Consider the following 16,834-nt stretch of genomic DNA (forward strand, 5'->3'; position numbering starts at 1 on the left):
ACCAGAAAACTGGAAGTGGCGCTGTAGCTCAAGTGGTAGAGCGCTCGCCTAGAGCTGAAGAGCTGAGGGACAGCGCCCAGGCCCAGAGTTCAAGCCCCATGACTGACAAAAAATAAATAAAAAAAAGAATGCTTGGACTCAGTATTTTGACATTGGGGCTGGGAAGGTGGCTCAGTGGTAGAGTGCTTGCCTCACTTGCTTGAGGCCCTGGGTTTGATTCCTCACCATCACATAAATAGAAAAAGCCGGAGTGGCACTGTGGCTCAAGTGGTAGAGTGCTAGCCTTGAGCTGAAGATTTGAGGGACAGTGCCCAGGCCCAGAATTTGAACTCCCAGACAGGCAAAATAGTAATAATAATATTTTGACATTAACACTACAGACAGGTGCTGATGATTTATACCTATATAATCCTAGCTAATCAGGAGCCTGAGTTCTGAGGATTGTGATTTGAAGCCAACCTAGGCAGGAAAGTCCATAAGACATTTATCTTCAAAAAGCTGGAAGTGGCACTGTGACTCAAGTGGTAGAATGCTTTTTTTTTTTTTTTGGTCGGTCATGGGGCTTGAACTCTGGGCCTGGGTGCTGTCCCTCAGCTCTTCAGCTCAAGGCTAGCGCTCTACCACTTGAGCCACAACACTTTCAGATTTCTGACTGATTTATTGGAGATAAGAATCTCTTGGACTTCCATGCATGGGCTAGCTTTGAAACTCGATCCTCAGATCTCAGCCTCCTGAGTAAAAAGGATTACAGTTGTGAGCCACTGGCACCCAGCTGCTCACCTTTCTTGATCTGAAGAGCTTGAGGGACACCACCAGCCCTAATCACAAGCCCCAGGACTGGTTTACACAAGTGCATGTTTTTGTTTGTTTTGGGTTGGTCTTAGGGCCTGGGCACTGTCCCTCAGCTCTTCAGCTCAAGGCTAGCACTCCACACTGGAGCAACAGCACCACTTCCAGCTTTTTCTGCTTTGGTGATGCTGAGATGTGGAACCCAGGGCCTCATGCCATGCATGCAAGGCACTCTACCACTAATCCACTTTCCCAGCCCACAAGTGCATGTTTGTGTGTGCGCACACGTTCACACAAACACACACCAATAACACTTCAAATCTGGACCTGGTTGTGCACCACTGTAATACCAGCACTAGGGATGTAGATACCGAAGGATCGAAGTTTCAAGGCTAGTAGGGGCTGTGAGACCATGTCTCAGAAAATAAAAGAGGAAGAGATTGTAGTAAATTGTTCTACACTTCGGGCTGGGACGCACACACAGAATAGTAATTCAAACTGATCTTACTGGTACTATGTCATATTTAGTAATACAGCCTTCTGTTTTTCAAATCAGTCAGTGGGTTTATTGTCCATTTATTGTCCAGGGGTATTCATCAGGTAAAGAGATAGCTAGAGCATTTATTTGGGTTCTGAATCAGCCACCTATTCTGCTATTTATTTTTGGTTGATTGTGGGGCTTGAACTTGGGCCTGGGCACTGTCCCTGAGCTTTTCAGCTCAAGGCAAGCGCTCTACTTGAACCACAGTGCCACTTCTGGCTTTTTATGTTTTATGTGGTGCTGAGGAATCGAACTCAGGGCCTCAGCATGCAAGGCAAGCACTACCACTGAGCCACCTTCCCAGCTCTCTGTTTATTTATTTATTTTTTTTTGGGGGGGGGTCCGGTCGTGGGGCCTGAACAATGGGCCTGGGCGCTGTCCCTCAGCTCAGCTCTTCAGCTCAAGGCTAGTGCTCTACCTCTTGAGCCACAGTGCCACTTCCGGGTTTTTTCTTTTTGCTTATGTGGTGCTGAGGAATCAAACCCAGGGACTCATGCATGCAAGGCAAGCGCTCTACCACTGAGCCACCTTTCCAACCCCCCTTGTGTTTATTTAAATATACAAAGAGCTATACCGAAAGCCAAGTGTTAAGTTCTGTGTTGTGACTGCCAAAACCTGACTTACTTTTTTCGTTTCTTTTGTTTTTTCAGTTGTGGGGCTTGAACTCTGGGTTTGGATACTGTCCATGAGCTCTTCAGCTCAAGGCGAGTGCTTTACCGCTTGAGCCACAACGCCACTTTGGTTTTCTGGTGGTTTATTGGAGATAAGAGTCTCATGGACTTTCCTGCCTGGGCTGGCTTAGAACCTCGATCCTCAGATCCTAGCCTCCTGAGTAGCTAGGATTACAGGTGTGAGCCATCGGCAGAGTCTATATAAGCCAGACTGGTCTGGAAATTACGAAGGTTCTGCCTCAGAGTCCTGATGTGTACTCTATTCCTGGACTGTTTGATCAGAATTTTATTTGTTTTTTCTTTTTTGGGGTCCGGTCATGGGCCTGAACTCTGGGCCTGGATGCTGTCCCTCAGCTCTTAAGCTCAAGGCTAGCGCTCTACCACTTGAGCCACAGTGCCACTTCTGGCTTTTTTCTTTTTGCTTATGTGGTGCTGAGGAATCGAACTCAGGGCCTCAGGCATGCAAGGCAAGCACTCTACCACTGAGCCACCTTCCCAGCCTCTGATCAGAATTTTAGTAAACCATAAATTGGTTAAACTTTTTGTTTAAATTGTGTAAACTTTTTGTTTCCCACAGCGGATGGATTTAGGAGAATGTACCAAAATCCATGATTTGGCCCTCCGTGCAGACTATGAGATCGCAAGTAAAGAAAGAGACCTGTTTTTTGAATTGGACGTAAGTTATATTTGGTGTATGTTTATCCTTATTGTAAAGAATCTAAGAGTGAACTATCAAGAATAACGTAATATTTATAAATTATAAAGAACAGTAGTAAAATGGAAACTTGTATTCCTATCACTCAAGCTGTGTACTAGACTGTGACAAATAGCATCTCTGTGTCTGTCAACATATTACTACCCTGAATTTTATTTTTCCCTTTTTTCTGGTGTGCGCGTGCGCGCTTGTCTCATATACCAGTGGTTGGTTCCAAACTCAGGGACTGTGCCCTATGTCTTAGCTTTTTTTTTGTTCAAGACATGTTCTACCACTTGAGCTACACTTCCACTTCCAGATTTTTGCTGCTTAATTGGAGAAAAAAGTGTCTTGCATTTGACTGCCCCTCTGGTTTTGAAACAGGATCATCAAATCTCAGGTGCCCTACTTCACTGTTTTGATAGTATCAGGGCTTGAATGCTGGACCTTGTACTTGCTAGGCACATGCTATGCTACTTCAGCTTTGTGACCAATCTTTTGTTTTTCTTTTTCCTTGTGCTGGTCCGTTTTTCTTTTTCTTCGTGCTGGTCTTGGGCCCTGTTCCTGAGCTTTTTTGCTCAAGGCTAATATTCTACCATTTGAGCCACAGCTCCCCTTAAAACTTTTTGGTGGTTAACTGGACATAACAGTCTCACAGACTTTCCTGCCTGGGTTCTCTTGGAATCACTGTGGGTGTGGGTTTGTGTGTGTGCACGTGCGTGTGCACACATGCACATATGTACACACGTGCATATGTCCATACATGGTGAAATATTTGTGCTGCTGGTGGCTTATGTTGTAATCTGCTACTGAGGAAGCCAAAATCTGAGGATTATGGTCAAAGCCATACAGGTAGGAAAGTCGAAGAGACTACTTTTTTAATTTATTCTTGTGTATGTGATACCAAGGATTCAAACTGTGGGCCTCCTGCATGCTATGCAAGCATTCTACCACTTCCCTAGGTCTCCCCCCCTTTTTGGGGGGGTCCAGTTGTGAGGCCTGAACTCTGGGCCTGGGCACTGCCCCTCAGCTCTTTAGCTCAAGGCTAGCACTCTACCACTTCAGCCACAGCGCTACTTCTGGCTTTTTTCTTTTTGCTTATGTGGTGCTGAGGAATCGAACCCAGGGCCTCATGCATGCAAGGCAACCGCTCTACCACTGAGCCACCTTCCCAGCCCCTCCCCTGGGTCTCTTTTATTTCCAGTGAGCTACCAGAAAACTGGAAGTGACCTGTGGCTCAAAGTGGTAGAGCACTAACGTTGAGCAAAAAAAAGCTCAGGGACAGTGTCTAGACCCTGAGTTCAAGCCCCAATTGACATGTTTTTTAATTAAAAAATAAATTATTTGCAGATCTGTGGCAGAAATTTTTGGATTCCAGAATTACATATGAAGTCTGACTCTGACGCTCTGCATTTCTCTAGTTTCTGAGACACTTTGGACCATCCTAAAACTTTTTTTCTTGCCTGGCTCTACTTTCAAGTACGCTTTTATGTGAAGAAAACAAATCCCTGATTACCTCTTAGCTCTTTAGTATCCTTGTAGTCTTGTGGACTGCCATCTTTTTTGTTTCATTTTGCTTGGCTTTTGACTGTAGTAGGGTTCAAACTTGGTTATTGTTTGGTTTTTAAAAAGAGGTGGCCGAGTAAGAACAGCACCATGTACGTGGTATTCAGGTAAGGGATAGGTTAATTCATCGTTCCGGCTGACACCAGGCCATCTTGGCCCTCCACGCGGTTGGGAAAGGCCTGGGAAAGAGAGAGAGCACCTGGGCCTGGGCTAGGCCTTATCTAGGGTATGGGCGGAGAAAGGTGTGGCCACATCAAGCTCAGATGTGACCTTAGCAGATGCAGATGTGACCTCTTCCAGGTGTCCCAGTTGCCTAGGTAACGCAGGTACTGGGTGGAGACTTTGCTGTGAGGAGGGTGGAGTCTGCTAGCTATCCAGGAGTGGACCTTACAGTTATCATGTTTTTCTTGATAGAGCCATATTCCTATCCTTCCTTTTCTGCCTTTTTTTTCTTTCTTTCTTTTTTTTTGCCTGTCTGGGTCTTGAATTCAGGGCCTGGGTACTGTCCCTAAGCCTCTTTGTGCTCAAGGCTAAGCTCTACCTCTTGACCTACAGCACTTCTGGCTTTTTCTGAGTAGTTTGTTGGAGATGAGTCTCAGGGACTTTCCTGCCATTATATTTCAGGTAAGATTGATTTCACATGTTTGGAGGCATGGCTCACATAGCAGAGTTCTAGCCAAGACTCAGATACAGTGTTTGAGTCCTGGTCTCAAGCAAAAAGAAAAGATGGATTTCTCATGTTTACCCATGGCCAGCCTCCAGACTGATTTTCTTAGCTGCATAACTAATTACAAATGTACACTATCATGTCCATATTTTTTGTTGAGATGGTCTTGGTAACTTTTTTTTTTTTTTTGTCGGTCATGGGGCCTGAACTCGGCCTGGGCACTGTCCCTCAGCTCTTCAGCTCAAGGCTAGTGCTCTACCACTTGAGCCACAGCGCCACTTCTACCTTTTTCTGCTTATGTGGTGCTGAGGAATCGAACCCAGGGCCTCATGCATGCAAGGCAAGCACTCTACCACTGAGCTACCTTCCCAGCTCCTGGTCTTAGTAACTTTTTGCCTCCTCTTGTATAGCTAAGATTATAGCCCTCTGGTATACCTTCTGACAACTAACCCACTATGGACAGGACACAGATCATCACTCCTTAGGTGTTATAACTGTTTGTGTCTTTTTATCTATTCCCTAAATTTGTTTATTTTTATGCTTATACTGAGCTTGACTTTGGGCCCTGTGCTCAGCTTTTTCAAAAATTCTTGGCTGCTCACTCCCCCTTGAGCTACAGCTCCACTTCCAGCTTTTTGCTGGGAAAAAGAATCAAAGACCCTCCTGGATTTGTTTGCCTGAGCTGGCTCCACACTTCAATTTTCAAATGATAGCTAGCTTTGTATATAATCAGGATTACAGGCCCAAGCCATCGGCACATGGCCTATTTTTTATCTTATTTGAAGTGAAAGAGGCTACTTTGCCCTCAACATGAGGGAATAATGTTCTGTGGCTTACAAAGATTGAATGCATTTCATACAGCCTTTTAACACTGGCCCTTGTTCAACCTTTTCTGTCCCCAGAGAACTGAGTATGGCCAGTGTGTTCATTCTCCTTGAGGTTTCTTGGTAAGATTATTGAGGATAGAAGTTGTTTTGAAATTAAAGCTATTTTGAGCCACACATTGCTGCCTCACGCCTGTAATCCTAGCTATTCAAGAGATTGAGATCTGAGGATACCAGTTTTAAGCCAGCCTGGGCAGAAAATTCCATGAGACTTTTTATCTCTAAGTAACCAGCAAAAATGCCAGAAGTAGAGCTGTGGTTCAAGTGGTAGGGTACTAGCTTTGAGTTTACAAGTTCAGAAGTGGTACTATGGCTCAAAGTGGTATAGTGCTAGTTCAAGCCCCACAACAGAAAGGTAAAAAGAAAAGTAACATTGGGTGCCCATGGCTCATGCCCGTAACCCTAACTACTCAGGAGGTTGAGATCTGAGGATTGTGGTTCAAAGCCAGCCGGGGTAGGTAAGTCTCTGAGACTCTTATCTCCAATTAACCTCCAGAAAACCAGAAGTGGTGATATGGCTTAAAGTGGTAGAGCACTATCCCTGAGCTGAAGAACTCAGGGACAGTGCCCAGATCCAGAGTTCAAGCCCCATGACTGACAAAAAAGAAATCGATTCTGAGATTGTATAAATAGTTCATAATAGCTCTCTCTTTCCCCTGAGCTAGGCAATGGATCATTTGGAGTCCTTCATTGCAGAGTGCGACAGGAGGACTGAGCTTGCCAAGAAACGACTGGCGGAAACACAGGAGGAAATCAGTGCAGAAGTTTCGGCAAAGGTATGTCTGGAAGGAAGGAAGGAGTCATTTGCCAGGTGCCAGTGGCTCATACCTGTAATCCTAGCTACTCAGGAGGCTGAGAGCTGAGGATCACAGTTCAAAGCCAGCCTGGCAGGAAAGTCCGTGAGACTTAACTCTAATAAACCACTAGAAAACCCGAAGTAGTGCTGTGGCTCAAGCGGTAGTGTTCACCTTGAGCTGAAGAGCTGAGGGACAGCGCCCAGGCCAAAGGTTCAGGCCCTACGACTGACCCAAAAAAAAGTCTCACGGACTTACGGACTTTTCCTGCCCAGACTGGCTTTGAACCGCCATTCTCAGACCTCTAGGAATGAGCCAGTAGGGGTTGAACTTGGCTTGCGTGTTGTCCCTGAGCTCCTTCACTCAAGCCTAGCACTTTACCAGTTTGAGCTACAGCACTACTTTTCTAGTGGTTACTTGGAGATAAGAGTCTTTCTTGCCCAGGCTGGCTTCAAACTGCAGTCTTCAGATTTCAGCCTCCTCACTAGCTAGGATTACAGGCATGAGCTACCAATGCCCAGTATTAACAGCTTTTTTGCTGGTTAACTTCTTAAGATAAAGAGTTGGGGCTGGCTCCAAACATTAGCTCTCAGATTTCTGCAAGTGATACAAAACTCATGATATTTAAAATGCACATGTGGTTATCTGTGAGTCTTAAGATGTTTGGTTTATTTTCAGTGTTAGGGAAAGAAATATGTTGAACAGAGCATTGGCTTATCAGAGGCGTAAATGAAGGATCATGTTTTGAAGCCAGTCCAAGAGCTTCATGGCCTTGAGTTTGAGCCTCAGGAATGTGAGAGAAAAAGTTACTTCCCTTGCATTCAAAACTTGGTTTCTGAGGCTGGAAAGGTGGCTTAAGTTGTAGAGTGCTTGCCTAGCATGCATGAGGCTCCTACGTTCAATTCCTCAGTTACCACACACAACAGAAAAATCTGGAAGTGGTGCGGTTGCTCAAGTGGTAGAGTGCTAGCTTTGAGCAAAAGAAGCTCAGGGACAGTGCCCAGGCCCTGAGTTTAAGCCCAGGACTTGCAAAATAAAACTTGGTTTCTGCTTATTTGAATCTCTCTTCTCCTCAGGCAGAAAAGGTACATGAATTGAATGAAGAAATAGGAAAACTCCTTGCTAAAGCTGAACAACTAGGAGCTGAAGGAAATGTGGACGAATCCCAGAAGATTCTTATGGAAGTTGAGAAAGTTCGTGCAAAGAAAAAAGAAGCTGAGGTTGGTGGAAAAGTGTCTTAGGAAAGAGAAATATTAGTGGCTTGGTGTGGTGGCTGCTGTTGGTTATCTTGGCACTCCGGAAGGAGGCTAAAGTAGCAAAGTAGAAAGGTGGGGCACTGATAACGGATTATAACAATTGTGAGTTCAATGCAAGGCAGAGATTTCCCTACCAGCCTCCCTCCCGTGTTATCAACATCTCCCGTAGAGTAGAGTAGGTTACCATCGGTGGACCTGTGTTGCATTTCAATTTAAAGGCCAGTTTAGGTTGGGCTTTAGGTTGGGTTGATGCATATTCTACAGATCTGGGAAAGTATATAATAACCCGTATCCATCACTCTAACAATTTACAGAGTACTTGTTATCCCTTCTTTCCCACGTGTTGATTTCATGAAGGCAAATGTACCAGAGATGGGGTTATGAGGGTATGAATGACTTCCTTGGGGGTAGTCTCTAGGTAGAATGGGATGATCCTACAAAACCCCTTAGCTAAAACCACCTAACCCCACACACAAACTGAGTTGAGTAAAACAATAGGGGTGGAAAGATGAGCTGGAGAAAAGGGAGAGGGATATGTATGTTTGCATGCATGTATGTACCTGGCTGGTGTAGACCTGTTTCATTGCCACTCCTGGGGCTTGAACTCAAGGCCTGGGCACTGTCCTTGAACTTCTTTTGCTGAAGGCTAACACTGTACCACTTGAGCCACAGCACCACTTCCAGATTTTTCTGTGTAAGTGGGATTGAGGAATTGAACCCAGGGCTTCATGCATGCTAGGTCAGCACTCCACCACTCCCAGTCCTCAAGACACTCTTGCTTCTCCTCCAAAGGGCTGGGATTACAGGCGTGGTGGCCCACCACTTCTGACTTGTCTAGTTGGTTGGGGTTTTTATTTGTTTTTATTTATTATTACTTTGTTGTTGGTCGAAGGGCTTGAACTCTGGGTCTGAGCGCTGTCTCTGTGCTCTTCAGCTCAAGGCAAGTGGTCTACCACTTGAGCCATAACACCACTTCCAGTTTTCTGGTGGTTAATTGGAGATAAGTCTCACAGACATTCCTGCCCAGGCTGGCTTTGAACTGCAATCCTCAGCCTTCGAGTTGCTAGGATTACAGGCAAGAGCCACCAGTGCCTGGCTTGTTTTATAATGCTTATGTTCTTAGTTACTGGTCCTGGAGCTTCAGTTCACATTTGGGTTGCTGAAGACTGGTGGTGCTCTACTACTTAAGTCACACCTCTACTTCCAACTTTTTGGTGTAATTGGAGATGAGTCTTCACAGACTTTCCTGCGTAGGCTGCGTTCAAACTGTAATCCTCAAATCTCAGCCTCCTAAGGAGCTAGGATTACAAGTGTGAGGCACAGGCAACCAGCTTTTTCATGTTTTTTGACAACTCACTTTTATTGTCAAATTATTTCCATTTAAGATGTTGATACTATATAGTGGATTCTGGATGTCACCTTCATATCTCTTTTTCTCCAGGAAGAATACAGAAATTCTATGCCTGCATCCAGTTTTCAGCAGCAAAAGCTCCGTGTCTGTGAAGTCTGTTCAGCCTACCTTGGTCTTCACGACAATGACCGCCGTCTAGCAGACCATTTTGGGGGCAAGTTACATTTGGGATTCATTCAGATCCGAGAGAAGCTTGATCAGTTGAGGGTATGTTAATACAGTCCGATTCTGGAGAAGCCTGAATAAGAGCTTTATGTTTTGGTGCTGGTGGCTCACACCTATCATCGTGGCTACTCAGGAGGCTGAGATCTGAGGATCATGTCTTTGTTTTTTTGTTTTGTTTTCTTTTCCAGTTCTAGGGTTTGAACTTAGGGCCTTAGGACTGTCCATGCTCTAAGCGTGAGCCCTTGAGTTGCTTTTGCTCAAGGCTAGCACTGTAGCTTTTGAGCCACAGCACTACTTCCATCTTTTTTTGTTAATAGGGTACTGAGGAATTAGACCCGTGCGTGCTAGGCAGTCACTCTACCACTGAGCCACGTCCCCAGCGCTAGGGATCATGGTTTGAAGCCACCTTGGGCAGGGAAGTCCCGGAGATTTTTTTTTTTTTTTTTCCTTTCTGTCGGTCATGGGGCCTGAGTTCTGGTCCTGGGCTCTGTCCCTGCACTCTTCAGCTCAAGGCGAACGCTCTGCCACTTGAACCACAGCACCACTTCTGGTCTTTTCTGCTTACATGGTGCTGAGGAATCAAACCAGGACCTCATGCATGCAAGGCAAGCACTTACCACTGAGCCACTTTCCCAGTCCCCAGACATTCTTTATCTCCAATTAACCACCAAAAAATTGTATGTAGAGCTGTACTTCAAGTGGTAGAGTGCTGGCTTTAAGCACAAAAAAAGCTCAGGGACAGTGTTCAGTCCCTGAGATTAAGCCCCAAGACCTGAACAAAAGAAAAAAAAAAAGAGGGCTGGGAAGGTGGCTCAGTGGTAGAGTGCTTGTCTTGCATGCATGAGGCACTGGGTTCAATTCCTCAGCACTACATAAGCAGGAAAAGCCGGAAGTGGTGCTGTTGCTCAAGTGGTATAGTGCGATTATCCTTGAGCTGAAGAGCTGAGGGACAGTGGCCAGGCCAAGTTCAGGCCCCATGTCCTGTGAAAAAAAGAGAGAGAGAGAGTATCTTAGCCGGGCGCTGGTGGCCCATACCTGTAATCCTAGCTACTCAGGAGGCTGAGGTCTGAGAACGCGGTTCAAAGCCAGCCTGGGCAGGAGAGTCCATGAGACTTATCTCCAATAAACTACTAGAAAACTGAAAGTGGCATGGTGGCTCAGGTGGTAGAGCACTCACATTAAGCTGAAGAACTGAGGGGCAGCACCCAGGTCTAGAGTTCAAGCCCCGTAACCAACAAAGAAACAAAAAAAAAAACAGTAACAATCAGGAAGTAGTGCTGTGGCTTCAGTGCTAGAATGCTAGAGAGCAAAAATATTCAGGGACAGAGCACAGTCCCTAAGTTTAAGCCTCAGGACCAGCCAAGTTTAGTGTGTGTTTGTGTGTGTGTGTGTTGTGTGTGTCTCTCGTGTGTGTGTGTCTCTCTCTGTCTCTCTCTCTCTCAGCGGTTGGGCTTGAATTCATACCCTGAGTGCTGACCCTGAGCTTTTTCTGCTCAAGGAGAGTACTTTACCAATTTGAGCCACAGAATCAATTCTGGTTTTCTGGAGACTAATAGGAGGTAAGAGCCTAATGGACTTTGCTGACCAGGCAGACTTTGAACCGTGGTCCTCAGATCTCAGCTTCCTGAGTAGCTAGGATTATAGGTGTGAACCTGTGTTGGCCGGCTTGTCTCATTTTTATTTGCTTGTTTTTTTTAATTCCTTTAGAAAACTGTGGCTGAAAAGCAAGAAAAAAGAAACCAGGATCGCTTGAGGAGGAGAGAGGAGAGAGAACGAGAGGAACGGCTGAACAGGCGGTGAGCATGGGTGGGCAGTGCCACAGTCGTCCTCCGGCCCCAGTCAGCATCTGCTCCGCCTACTCCCATATTGCTTTTTCAGTCCAGTGAGATATAGCACGTGCCTTCCTGAAAGAGAGGTTCCTCCTCCCCATAAGAACCAGCTCCTTGCCAGGCGCTGGTGGCTCACGCCTGTCATCCTAGCTACTCAGGAGGCTGAGATCTGAGGATCGCGGTTCAAAGCCAGCCCGGGCAGGAGAGACCATGAGACCCCTATCTCCAATAAACCACCAGAAAACCGGAAGTGGCACTGTAGCTCAAGTGGTAGAGCGCTCGCCTTGAGCTGAAGAGCTGAGGCAAGCCCCATGATCGACAAAAGAAAGAAAGAAAGAACCAGCTCCTTTGATGGCTAGGCACATAAGGAAACTGATCTGTAAGCAGGCAAGGTGCTGGGGTTTTTTGTCAGTCATGGGGCTTGGTCTCAAGGCTGGTACACTGACCCTGAGCAGTTTAGTTTGCTCAAGGCTAGCGTTCTACCACTTTCAGCCACAGCACCACTTTTCTGGTGGTTAATTAGAGATAAGGTCTCACAGACTTTCCTGCCCAGGCTGGCTTTGAACCACAACCCTCAGATCTCAGCCTCCTGAGTAGCTAGGGTTTACAGGTGTGAGCCACCAGCGCCTGACCCAGGTTGCTTAAGCCCCCATCAGGAAAGGGCTTTGTATGGGCTGTGATATTTATTTACTTTGTGATTTGGGAGTACTGAACAGCTAAATGTGAAGGCTGGGGTTTGGATTCAGGATGCCTTGCCACTTTTTTTTTTTTTTTGTCAGTTGAAGGGCTTGAAATCTGAGCTTGGGTGCTTTACCTGAGCTCTTCAGCTCAAGGCGAGTGCTCTACCAATTGAGCCACAACACCACTTCCAGTTTTCTGGTGGTTAATTGGAGAAAAGAGTCTCATAGACTGGCTCACTCATGGGCTGGCTTTCAACCACGATCCTTAGATATCAGTCTCCTGAGTAAGATTACAGGCATGAGCTACTGGCACCCAGACCCTTGCCACTCTTGAAAACAGAGCATAAGGCACTGAGGTGGAGCAGCAAAATCTCTGAGGATGGGGTTGGTGGCAGTGTGAACCAGGCAAGGGGCAGATGGGCATTGGGGTAAAGCATGGTATTTGCTTGTTGACTATGTGAAGTGTGTGAATGAGGAAGGAAGCTGCCTTTGCCATTTCTGGCCTGTGATTGCCACTTACTGCAGCAGGGAGAATGGAGGAGCCCCGTAAAGGTTAAAATTTAGCTTTGTCCATATTCAATTTCAGATGCCTAAGAAAGTATTAAGTCTCCACCTTACGTTTAGGGCTCCACCCCTGCGTTGGCAGTGAATTAGAATGCTTTAGGGATGTCATTCGTCTTTTTTTCCCTTTTTAGGTCTGGCTCAAGAACCAGAGATCGCAGGAGGTAGGTTTCTAGATCCATCACAATGTTTAGTTGAATGTCTTATTTCTGAAAGCACTGTTGTGGTTTGCTTTTTTTTGGTACCCCTACTGGGGCTTGAATTCAGGGCCTGCTGTCCCTTACTTAGTTTTTTGCTCATGACTGGCACTCTACAACTGAAGCTAAACCTCCATTTGTGGCTTTTTTGTTGCTTAGAGATAAAGAGTCTCAATAGCCAGGTGCCAGTGGCTCACGCCTGTAATCCTAGCTACTCAGGAGGCTGAGGTCTGAGGATCACAGTTCAAAGCCAGCCCAGGCAGGAAAGTCAGTGAGTCTTTTATCTCCAATAAACCACTAGAAAACTGGAAGTGGTGCTGTGGCTTAAGCAGTAGAGCACTAGCCTTGAGCTGAAGAGTGCAGAGACAGAGTTCAAGCCCCGCAAACGACCAAAAAAAAAAAAAGTCTCAAACGTTTCTGCCCCAGCTGCCTTCAAACTGTAATCCTCAGATCTCAGTTTCCTGAATAGCCAGGATTACAGGTATGAACCACCAGTGCCCTGCAACATTTTTCTTGTCAGTCATGGTGTTTGAACTCTGCTTGGGCCCTGTCCCTCAGATCTTCAGCTCAAGGTGAGCACTCTACCACTTGAGTCTCAATGCCACTTCAGGTTTTCTGGTGGTTTGTTTATTGGAGATAAAAGTCTCACTGACTTTCCTGACTGGGCTGGCTTTGAACCATGATCCTCAGATCTCAGCCTCCTGAGTAGCTAGGATTACAGGCATGAGCCACCAGCGCCCAGCAACATTTTCTTTTTTTTGGGGGGGGGTGGGGTCCGCTTGTGGGCCTGAACTCTGGGCCTGGGCGCTCTACTAGCTCTACTAGCGCTCTACTACTTGAGCCACAGCGCCACTTCCAGCTTTTTTTTTTTTTCCGCTTATGTTGTGCTGAGGAATCGAACTCAGGGCTTCATGCATACAATGCAAGTGCTCTACCACTGAGCCACCTTCCCAGCCCCCAATGTTTTTCTTTTTGGGGTGGGGGTCCGGTCGTGGGCTTGAACTCTGGGCCTGGGCGCTGTCCCTCAGCTCTTCAGCTCAAGGCTAGCGCTCTACCACTTGAGCCACAGCGCCACTCCCGGCTTTTTTCTTTTTGCTGAGGAATTGAACCCAGGGCCTCAGGCATGCAAGACAAGCGCTCTACCACTGAGCCACCTTCCCAGCCCCTCAATATTTTTCTTAATATGTGATGTTTACCACTTTATGACTTTTATCTGGGCTGACTTGAGAAGGACATGCTGGTTGGGGCTCAGCACAATAAGAATTATCTCCAGGCCCCAATTCATTTTGAAAGGGAAGTTTTCAAAGGCCTGCAGGCTGACTAGAAGTACCTGGATCCTTCTTTAGAAGACATCATTCAGAGGAACAGTCAGATTAATCCATGGGACAATTACAAACATTGTACATTTGAAGAGGAAGGGGAAACATAATAGTGATGCTGTGGACAGAAAAGGAGCCTGAAGGTTAACCTAGTGGGGTTTGTCTCTCATGGAGTTTGGCCCCCAGCACTTTCTGATTTTTCTCAGGTCACGCTCCCGAGATCGGGATCGACGTCGGAGACGGTCAAGATCTACCTCGAGAGAAAGGCGCAAATCTTCCAGGTCTCGGTCCCGAGACAGCCACCGACGTCATCGCAGCCGTTCCCAGAGCCACAGCCGGGGACACCGCCGGGCTTCCAGGGACATGAGTGCAAAATACAAGTAACTACTCTGACTCAGTACCTGCAGCCAGGAGTGAGCTCTTTTTGTTCCCAGGGTCTTGTGAGACTCTCAGTGGGTCCTTTAGCCACATGTAGTGGCCACACAGTTTGTGGGGACCCTGTCCAAGCAACTGTGGGACGCAGGGCTTGAGACGGGAGGAAGGTGTGAGCAGCTCCTGCCTGTCCCTCTGGGTGGTGTTGCACTGAACCAGGATTCCCCTGGTTCACAGACCATCCTGTCCAAGGCTTTGTGTTCTGACCAGGCTGTTGTTCATTTTGGCCTTTTTTTTCCCATTGTAGTTTTACCTAGTGTTTTATGTTCTACACCCATAATTTTGTTGCATTCTCCTTTTCTGTTTTTCTTATTAAAAATCTTTGTAAAGGTCATTTTTCTGTGGCTGCCTAACATTCCAAGTGGTAGGCAGGTAGCCCTAGGCTCTAGTGGTGGCATGACTGACTAGCCTAGTGTTCTTCCTGAGTAGCCATCCAGAGGGGACAGCAGCCTCCTCTTAGCCTCTGGTTCCCCTTTCCCAGGTTCTCCAGGGAGCGCACATCGAGAGAGAAGTCCTGGGAGTGCGGACGGAGTGAGCGAGGGTATTCTGACTGGAGGCTGGAGAGCTCCAATGGGAAGACAACTTCTCAGAAGTCAGAGGAGAAGGAGGCTGGAGAGATCTGAACCCTAGTCCTGGAGCTGTAAATAGTCTGACAAAACATTCAACACAGCCTAAAGTTATTCTATATTTGCTGAATACAACTCATCTTTTGTAGTTTAACATTTCTGTTGTTTGGCGCTAGCTGTGACTTCAAGTTGTACAGTTGCTCCTGTGTGTGGAGTTATATTGTATAGGAATAAATAGACCTAATGGGCTGCCTCTGTCAGCTATGCTAGGGTCTCTCTCTGTCTTGTACATGAGGCAGTTCACAGGACCTGACCATATGCCAGGGCACTCCTAGAACACACCCTTAACTGAGCCACATTTGTTTGGTCCTTAGTGTCCCACTTGGCTCATACCCCACATCTCAGCTATTTATCCCTTTAGTACAGACCACGGGGTTGGTGCTGTGGGTTGAGGGTGGTGGCCACACTGCAACTCTTTCCTTTAGAAGGAGGTGGAGGCTGGAGATAGGCCTGTGGACAATATCCACTGGACAGCCAGAGTCTTTGTGGGAGGAGACGCAGCCTTGGGGCAAACGTCCCGGGGCATTAGTTGTGTGGCCCATGCGGTAGGTGGGCTGTCGGATCCTGCTTGTCTCCTGCTGCTGCTCACAGGGACTCATCCCCTTTTATGAAGTATGACTGACTGACTGACGGAAACTGGACGCCCTGTGTATTGGAGGGTAGTCTGGGAGGACACAGGTAGAGGACAAAGGCAGTTGTGGTGACAAGTGCCTGACCCAGGTATGAAACTTGGCATGTGACAAGTGGGTAGACCGTTACCTCCTGCAACACCCGGAGCCTGTTAAGGGGCAGGGCTGCAGAGAGCCTCCTGCCTCTTGACTCATCTCATCTGGAAAGAGTGTTTTAAGAAGCATTGTTGGGCTGGGAAAGTGGTTTAGCAGAGTGCTTGCCTAGCATGCCCCGGGTTCTATTCCTCAGTACCACATACACAGGAAGTAGTGCTGTGCCTCAGATGGTAGAGTGATAGCCATGGGCAAGAGGCTCGGGGACCATGCCCAGGACTGGCAAAAAAGATGTGTAGAGCTAGGTACTGATGGTGGTTTACACCCGCAATCTTACCTCCCAGATGGCGGAGATCTGAGGAAGCCAGCCAGGGCAGGAGAGTCCTTTTGAGACTATCTCCAGTAATCAGAAAGCCAAAGCAGATGTGTGGCTCGTGGTAAAACACCAACTTGGGTGAAAAAGCCAAGCAAGAACAAGAGGCCCTGGGTTTACGCTCCTAATACTTGCACCAGAGAGAGGGAGAGAGATGTTGCTGTAATTCCAGTTCTCTTTAATTTCCCCTGTTGCTCTGGATGGCCAGGGCACTTGAGGTCAAGCAAGCTTCAGAGCCCAACTGCCCTGCATGTGGGGCCGACGTTCAGCCTTCCTGAGAGGCCTCGCCCTGTGGAGCCTGAGCCACGAGCCGGAGCTGGGAGGTGCCGAGCCCGCGGGCCGCGCTGACTCCTGCGGGGGCGCTGCGGGGCGGGGGCGGGGAGCAGCAGCGACAGACGGCCTCAGCCCCCAGTGACCCACTGGCCGGGGGCTCTAGTCCGGGAAAGGGCGCCATGCCGTCCTCGGCGGGTCACCCGCGTGCGAGCACGCGCAGCGCTCACGCGCACACACCGCGCGTGTGCACGTCCTCGGCAGGCCGCCGCGCGCCCCCTGGGCTCAGCGGTACTCGGAGACCAGCGCCGCCGTCACCAGGCTCAGGAACTTGTCCAGCGCGGCCTGCATGGCGGGGCTGAAGTCCCCGGGGTAGTGCCGGGCGAG

The 16,834-nt window shown here is 47.6% G+C and overlaps 2 protein-coding genes across 2 annotated transcripts in view; one reads left to right on the plus strand and one right to left on the minus strand.

Moving 5' to 3' along the window:
- Window positions 1–15,282, plus strand: part of Luc7l (LUC7-like) — a 20,317-nt gene extending 5,035 nt beyond the window's left edge. The window contains exons 3-10 of the mRNA XM_013011631.1: window positions 2,579–2,677; window positions 6,478–6,588; window positions 7,683–7,826; window positions 9,304–9,480; window positions 11,146–11,234; window positions 12,643–12,672; window positions 14,231–14,404; window positions 14,938–15,282. Coding sequence (XP_012867085.1) covers window positions 2,579–2,677; window positions 6,478–6,588; window positions 7,683–7,826; window positions 9,304–9,480; window positions 11,146–11,234; window positions 12,643–12,672; window positions 14,231–14,404; window positions 14,938–15,079 — 966 coding nt within the window. The 3' untranslated portion in view covers window positions 15,080–15,282. The remainder of the gene's footprint in view (window positions 1–2,578; window positions 2,678–6,477; window positions 6,589–7,682; window positions 7,827–9,303; window positions 9,481–11,145; window positions 11,235–12,642; window positions 12,673–14,230; window positions 14,405–14,937) is intronic.
- Window positions 15,283–16,724: 1,442 nt separating this feature from the next.
- Window positions 16,725–16,834, minus strand: part of LOC105982184 (hemoglobin subunit alpha-like) — a 3,074-nt gene continuing 2,964 nt past the window's right edge. The window contains exon 3 of the mRNA XM_013011702.1: window positions 16,725–16,834. This exon is cut by the window's right edge and continues 1 nt beyond it. Within this exon, the coding sequence (XP_012867156.1) occupies window positions 16,733–16,834 (102 nt within the window). The 3' untranslated portion in view covers window positions 16,725–16,732.

This window comes from Dipodomys ordii, unplaced genomic scaffold (assembly GCF_000151885.1).
Source record: "Dipodomys ordii isolate 6190 unplaced genomic scaffold, Dord_2.0 Scaffold14, whole genome shotgun sequence".
In the NCBI taxonomy this organism is placed as follows: Eukaryota; Metazoa; Chordata; class Mammalia; order Rodentia; family Heteromyidae; genus Dipodomys; species Dipodomys ordii.